Source organism: Vicia villosa, unplaced genomic scaffold (genome assembly GCF_029867415.1).
Source record: "Vicia villosa cultivar HV-30 ecotype Madison, WI unplaced genomic scaffold, Vvil1.0 ctg.000308F_1_1, whole genome shotgun sequence".
Classification (NCBI taxonomy): Eukaryota; Viridiplantae; Streptophyta; class Magnoliopsida; order Fabales; family Fabaceae; genus Vicia; species Vicia villosa.
The window spans coordinates 211,880-219,785 of NW_026705135.1; the positions used below are offsets into that span (position 1 = coordinate 211,880).

The 7,906-nt window shown below is 37.0% G+C and overlaps 1 protein-coding gene across 1 annotated transcript; it reads left to right on the plus strand.

The window, feature by feature from the left end:
- The first annotated feature begins 2,371 nt into the window (after positions 1 to 2,371).
- LOC131626581 (uncharacterized protein C594.04c-like) lies at positions 2,372 to 3,774 on the plus strand. The gene has a single exon (XM_058897401.1). The coding sequence runs from the start codon at positions 2,547 to 2,549 to the stop codon at positions 3,522 to 3,524; it is 978 nt and encodes a 325-aa protein (XP_058753384.1). The 5' UTR covers positions 2,372 to 2,546; the 3' UTR covers positions 3,525 to 3,774.
- The last annotated feature ends 4,132 nt before the right edge of the window (positions 3,775 to 7,906 follow it).

Here is a 7,906-nt window from a genome sequence, read left to right on the forward strand (position 1 = left end):
TAAAGGACCCACATGTAGCAAAAAATATATAAAGGACTAACTTGTTACAATTAAATAACTTAAAGGACCCTGGAGGTAATTTAGCCAAAAGTTTATATTGAGATTTTGACGAGTAAGGTAGGTTAAGTATAATCGATCGATTGGTTTAAGTTTGTGACGAGTAGCTTAAATTCATGTCTGATAAGTTTCTCCTCTCTTTAGAATGGTTTTACCTTTCATACTTTAAAACCCATGTTAACTCAAGCTCAGACACGCAGAAATTATTGAACGACTGTCTTTCCTTCGCACCGATCCCCGTAGTTATGATAAAACTCATAATACTTCCAATGATTTACTTGCTGCTTTACTAGGTCAACATCGTCATTATTCCAATAGTCTTTCACCTTTGGTTGTTCTTCATTGTTTATGACAATTGTAGGAATGTATGGTCCGTTTTCAACAAAATCGAGGAATCATAATATTCACCAACAACACATGGTGGTTTATTGTTGTTGCCATCATCTGCTAAGAAATGTTTTGCAAAAACCATATTTATCCGAATGGAGGAGAAAGTCAGCTTAATCTTCTCTAATGCCAATTGTACCTACAGAGTGCAACCTAAGAAGGGGTGAATTAGGTTTTATGAATGTTTCTCATTATTAAGCGATGATTCTTTCCTTTTTATTTTTCCGAAATAACAATGAAGAACAAAATGAAAAAAAAATAAAGTGCAGAAAAATAAATGAGATTCAAGAATCATACTAGTTCCCCTTAACTTCAAGGGTACATCTAGTACCTTCACACCTCGTGAAGGATTTTCAATATGCTTCTAATGGTTATAAACTCATTGGATATAGCGATAGCGACTGGGGAGGAGACGTAGATGACCAAAAAAGAAATTGCTTTGTTTTCTACAGTGGAAACACCACCTTCGCATAGATGTCAAAGAAGCAACTGATTTTTACTCTTTCCACATGTGAGGCGAAGTATATGGCAGCCTTTTCATGTGTTTATCATGCACTTTGGTTACGAAACATGTTAAAAGAGTAAATTGTGCCGCAAAAGGAGCCGACCAAGATATATTCGTGGACAACAAGTCAGCAATAGCTTTGGTAAATAACCCATTCTTCTATGATTGAAGTAGTCACATTGACAGACGTTGTCACTATATTAGATAGTGTGTCTCTAACAACGATGTGTAGTTGGAGTACATGGCAGTCACTTCGTGTGTTTATCATGCAATCTGGTTACGAAACATGTTAAAGGAGTTGAGTTTGCCACAAAAGGGGCTGACCAAGATATTTGTGGACAACAAGTCAGCAATACCTTTGACAAATAACCTAGTCTTCCATGATAGCAGTAAGCACAAAGATAGGCACTGTCACTATCTTAGAGTGTGTGTTTCCAACAACGATGTGCAGTTGGAGTACGTGAAAACGCGTGACCATGTAGCTGATATCTTCACCAAGTATTTCAAGTGCAAACATTTTGTCAAGTTGAGATATTTATTTGGAGTAGCTAAATCAAGTTGAACGGGGGGTTGAATAATTAAATTGATTTTGAGTTTGTTAGTTTTTGGGCTTTAGGAACTTTAAACCCAAATTTATGTTATAGTATAGTTCCAACTTCTAGAAACCTATTCTTGAGAGATCCATATGGAGCTCTTTAGAAGATAAGTAAAAATGAGAATTTTTGTAAAATAGTAGAGAAAATTCTAGAGAGTGATTTATAGCCATATTAGATTAAGTTTGTGGTAGCAAAATCATAGTGGTTGATTTAGGAATGCAACTAGTATAAATAGAGTAGGGATCATGTACTTAAGTTTGTATCAAGCCAAATATTATAAACACATAATAATACAAATACAAGTAGCCTTTCCCAAAAGTTTTCTATCCTCTCCGTACTTAAACACTTTCTCCACCCACCCAAAACCTCCTTCCAACGATTACAACACAAAGCACTCTAAATGAACATGTGTAAGTATTATGTTTCCATGCTAGTCATCATTGTTTCTGAATGTCAAACATTGCATGCAGAAAATAATTCAATATAGCATGAATTTACTCTGCACATGGTGAGGAATAAGGAATATTGCCTATTGTGAATGGAGCAAAACATTGCTCTTTCATAATTAGAAATAACTATACAACAACGGGCATAGATAATGATGACCACGACAATGATTGAGCCTCCAATTAAGCTAACCAAGTATGCTAAAATGTACTCTCCTTTTCTGAGTAGATTGCGGGCGTGGATTGAAGCATGGATGAAAGTGGGGCTGACCCTGTTTGAGATTAAATTTGTAAGATCATTATTAAGTCTTCATGCGAAGCATTGCAAACAGTACTACTATCATATTTGAGAACAAAATTGCAGCTGTTTTCAACTCCAAAGAAAACTCTATTTCCTTTTGACTTTAGGGTATATAAATAAGTAAAGTACATTTCTTCCAAATGATTGCACTTGGGGAGTGAGCGTGGCTATGAACAATTACGAAGAAACTGAACTAGCTAGCTAGCTGTATATAAAGCGGATACATACTGAAATCATATGATCAATCAAAGAGCATGGGGTGTAGCAATATGAAGAACGCCATGATAGCATTCTTGGCTCCTCTTCCCTCCATCCTCTTCTACCTTTCATTCATCAATAATTCCACTCACCCATCTCTTATTATTATCTCAACATGGCACCCTCTTCTATTAGTTAATCTCATTTTCTTTTTCAATGTGAATCTCCTCTTTTGGCTCATTGCTCAAATCCAATCCAGCCATTGGATGATTGACCCTTACTGGACAGTGATACCTGTCATGCTTGTCCATTACTATTCCTCCCACCCTTTGTCTAACTATGATTCCTGGAGGTCAAGGATTGTAATCATCTTGACCTGGTTGTGGAGTATAAGGCTCTTTCACAACTACTTCAGACGAGAAAAGTGGCAATGGGGTGCCAGAGAGGATTGGCGTTTCACTGATATGTCCCAACAATATGGAAAACAATGGTGGTGGGCTTCCTTCTTCTCCATCTACCTCTCTCACCAGTTTTTGCTGATTGGACTATCACTTCCCATGTATGTCATCCATTCGGTGAATCAGCCTCTCAACATATGGGACTTGGTAGCCGCAGTCGCGTGTCTATCTGGCATCGTCATAGCATACTTTGCAGACACTCAGCTATACAACTTTGTCATGAGTAGAGACCATATTGAAGAAGGAGATGATGACAAGGGTACTAAGATCCTTGAGAGTGGGTTATGGTACTATTCTCGGCATCCAAATTACTTTGGTGAGCAGCTTTGGTGGTGGGGACTGGTTGTATTCGCTTGGAATTTGGGACATGGATGGGCATTCATAGGAGCATTGGGTAACACAATGTGTTTGGGTTATGTGACAAAACTTGTGGAACAACGAATGTTGAAGCAAGAGAAGAGAGCAGAGGCGTATAAGATGTATCAGAACACAACTTCCGTTTGGATCCCATGTTTCAAGTTCAAGTTCAACTCATCTGCTTCTTCAGATTTAGAACTCAAAATTAAGAATGCTTGATAGATGTTTTTCTTATAATTAAGAGATTTGGTATGATTCATTGTCCCACCATCGTTTCTATCGTCTTCATTTTGTGTTGTTTGGTGCTTATTATTGAGAGTGAGAGTTGTGAGCTAAAGCAAAGAATCTTTGTTTCATATAGTCATATTTTGTGAAAGGGATTATAAGTGGTTCATATTTTGATTATCTTTATTTTATTAAGGTATTTTGTGAAAAAATAATTAAGCTATCCTAAGATTTAAAGAGTATTTTGTAAAAATGAGCAATAAGATTTTACAAGAGTATAAGATTAAGAGAAAATAGGGCAAGAGTTTACATCTATATCATTCAAGTAACACGTTTCAGTTGAACTAATTCATTTACTCACTTAGACTTTCAAATATTTTTACATATATAACTCTAATTTCACATAGTCAAACAAAAACCTCTCATTTCATTTTTTGAGAAAATATTTCATAAATTTAATAAAATAAGACTTTTTTACTTAGAACTTTATTTTAAAGAATTTAATTTTATACTTGCTAGATAAAATACACATGTGTTACAAGCCTAAGCTGGTACGGATTACTAGAGGCATTAGTGATTCTGTGGGGTGAGAGCAAGTTTTCAAGGGTATTTTATATGAATATGAGATTGTCATCCATATTCTAGAAATGATGTATTTATACATGCTTATGCAGACTCTTAGTCGAGTCCTTCAAGCGAGACATTTAGGTGAGCATGTCTGACGAGACTCTTAATCCCTCAGGCGAGGCATTTAGATGAGCCTTTTTGGCGAGGCTACGCTTAGATGAGCCTTCCCGACGAGACTCTTAGTCGAGTCCCTCAGGCAATGCGTTTAGATGAGTTAGTCTGACGAGACTCTTAGTCGAGTCCCTCAGGCGATGCGTTTAGATGAGTTAGTCTGACGAGACTCTTAGTCCTTGAGGCAAGACACTTAGATGAGCCTACCTGACAAGACTCTTAGGCTAATGTTTGGATACGATAAAATGAAAAGAGTAGAATGGAGCACAACTGAATGGAATGGAGTTGAGCATAATAGAATAAAGATGTCATTCCATTGTTTGGGTATTTCATGACGAAATAGAGCAATTTTGTCATTTCGTCCAAATCGGAGCGTGCAAAAAGTTATGGAAAGGGATGGAATGCATTCCACCAGGTTCCTCTTCATTCCATCCATTATTATTTAATCCAAAGAATGGAACATAAGTTTATACCATTCCATTTCATCCTATTCCATTACATTCCAAACATATTAGTCTCTCAGACGAGGCGCTTAGATGAGCCTATCGGATGAGACTCTTAGTCAAGTCCTTCAGGAGAGACGTTTAGAAAAGTGTGTTTGGCGAGACTTTTTATCCCTTCAGGAGAGGCGATTAAGTTAGCCTATTTGATGAGACGTTAAGTCTAGTCCCTTAGGTAAAACTTTTAGATGAGCTTGTCTGACGAGACTCGTAGTCCTTTAAACGAGGCGCTTAGATGAGCATGTCTGACGAGACTCTTAGTCGAATCCTTCAGGCCAAGCATTTAGATGGCCCTGTTTGACCAGACTCTTAGTCTCTCAAGATAGGCGTTTAGATAAGCATATTTGATGAGACTCTTAGCTGAGTCCCTTAGGTAACGCGTTTAGATAAGCGTGTCTGAAGAGACTCTTAGTCATTCATGAGAGACATTTAGATGAACATGTTTGACAAGACTCTTAGTCCCTCAGGGGAGGCTTTTAGAGGAGTCTTTCTCACGAGAATCTTTGTCGAGTCCCTCAAGAGAGACTTTTAGGTTAGTTTGTTCACAAGACTCTAAGCCAATCAGGCGAGGCGCTTAGATGAACTTATCTCACAAGACTCTTAGTCAAGTCCCTTAAGAGAGACGTTTATAAGAGCCTTTCTGATGAGACTCTTAGTCAAGTACCTCAAGCAATGTGTTTATATGTGCTTATCTGAAGAGACTCTTAGTCCCTCAGACAAGGTGTTTAGATGAGCTTGTCTGATGAAACTCTTAGTTGAGTCCTTTAAGAGAGACGTTTAGATGAGTTTGTCTGACAAGACTCTTAGTCCCTCAGGCGAGGTGTTTATATGAGTCTGATTATACCATGTTGGACAAATCACTATAAACATGTAGAATAAGCCAAGCCACTCAACAATCATAAACTAGAAGAGATGATTCACACTATGGATAATCAAGACTCTAACCTCTTTAGGAAATTTTATTTTTTTGAAAGGTGACATAATTATTAATGTGACATTTTAATTGATTTACTCAAAGGAATAAGCTTTGCTGGAGGCTATATCCATTCGCTATCGAATGTCAACATTTGATTTACAGTAGATATAAGTATTTTAAGAAGTTAAATGGCTGAGATTAATTGATATTTAATTTATGTTAGTGTGAGTCACGATTGTTTGTTAAGGATATATTGATGTTACGTATTGTTTAAGTCGGCATAGATCTCCCTCTCATTCCTTCTATATCTCTATATATAAATAAAAACAGACACCCTTTTGGCCATACAAAGAGAGATAAATATATTAAGATAGTATCAAGAGATGGAGTACTCGTACTCGATGGTGGCGAGGTCGTCGTCTTGTGGTGGTGGAGGGTGTAAGCCGCCGTCGTCGTCGTTTCAGATGCCATTGCACTATCCAAGGTACACTCAAGCTGACTATGAGATAATGCCTGAGTGGAGGCTTGACTGTTTGCTTAAACAGTATGGCTTACCAATCATTCATGATCTTCAACAAAGGAGAATCTTTGCTATGGGAGCATTCCTATGGCCTCATACTCATCACTGAAACAAATATATGTACTATCTGTCAATATTACGGATTCTAACAATTATACTATACCAGTTTTTATGATTTATTTTTAAGTTTGTACAACTTATGTCATTGGATTGCCTAAATATATATTAATTGGGTAATCATACATGTGTATTTTCGCCTTTTTATTATCAACAATTATATGTGTACAATTCATTTTCTCCTATTTCCTAACTATTTATTTACTAGGCATTAACTTAATAAATGGACATCTAAACCAACATCCAATCCTAGTCAGGCTCTTTAAGAGAGTGGTAAAGTTGGACTGAAAGGATGTTTAGGTTTGGATTCTTAATTCTAAAAAGGAATTCTTTTGTGAGGTTTGTCTATGATTGTCTTTTCTCTCTTGCGGAAGGAGGTTAGAGTAGGCCAGATCATGTGATTCGGGGGCTGGCTTCTTATTCGGATAGTTAAGCTTCTTTCAAAGTAATCGTGTTCTCCTGATAGTTGTTTCATGATAAGCTACCGACTAGGCAGAATCTCGGTAGGCGTCGTATTTTATTTGTTAGTGGGATGGATAGTGTTGTGTGTGTGGATCAAGTTGAGTCAGTTGATCGTCTCTTCATTCATTGTGTCGTCACGTCAACGATTTGGTAGAGTCTTCAGGTGATTGGGTAGGCTAGTGCCAATTGTTCAATCTGTTCTTCATATTTTTGAGTTGGTTTTGAGATTAGGAAGTGGTAAAAAAAGATTGGATATGACATGCAGTGGTTTGAACTATCTCAAATTGATGTAGAAAGGTTGGTTGTGTGTATCGAAGTAGAAGTCGTGCGTCGGAACAGTTCAGCAAGATTTGTACAAGTTTGGCGTCAACTGTCAAAATGACTCTTATTATGCAGTGACCTATGGGCTTTTTAAGTCATTCAAGTTTTTTTCAGGCTCGAAAACAATATTTTTCTATTTTCCACAGTTCCAGCAATTTCTGTTTTATTTTTCCATAATTTGTGCAATTTCGATATTTTTCACATTAGAGTTTCTTTTTCTGTATTTAAACATTTTTTTGACTGATTGTAAGGATCGTATTTTGATATAATAAAATTCATTATTTTCTTTATCTGATGGATTCTAGAGCTTATCAGACGGATTTTGCACTTGCAACCCTGTGTTTTTATTCTAGGTTTAGTGCATGCTAATCCCTAGTGTTTTTGACTATGTCAGGTGACATCAAAAGCGGGTTTCTTCTATTTCTTTTTGTAACTTAATCAGCCATGGGAGACCAATTGGTGACCAGAGCATATCATGAAGGAATTACCACGGCTATCGCAACTCTAACTGCTTTGACTGAACAAATGTCGAATCTAGCAAATCAGGTAAACAACGCCAACAACAACAAGATTCAACGAAAATATAGGGGAGGAGGACAAGTTAGGGTTTCGCGGGGTATCAACAATCATCGTGCTAATATTGCTCAAAATTCTAGTTCTAAAGAAGAAGAAGAACCCTACGAGGAAGAGGTTGTTGATCATGGGAATTGACATAAACATGATTATCGAGTGAAGGTGGATACTATATTATTCTATGGAATGATGGAAGTGAAAGAGTTTCTGAATTAACAAATCGACGCCG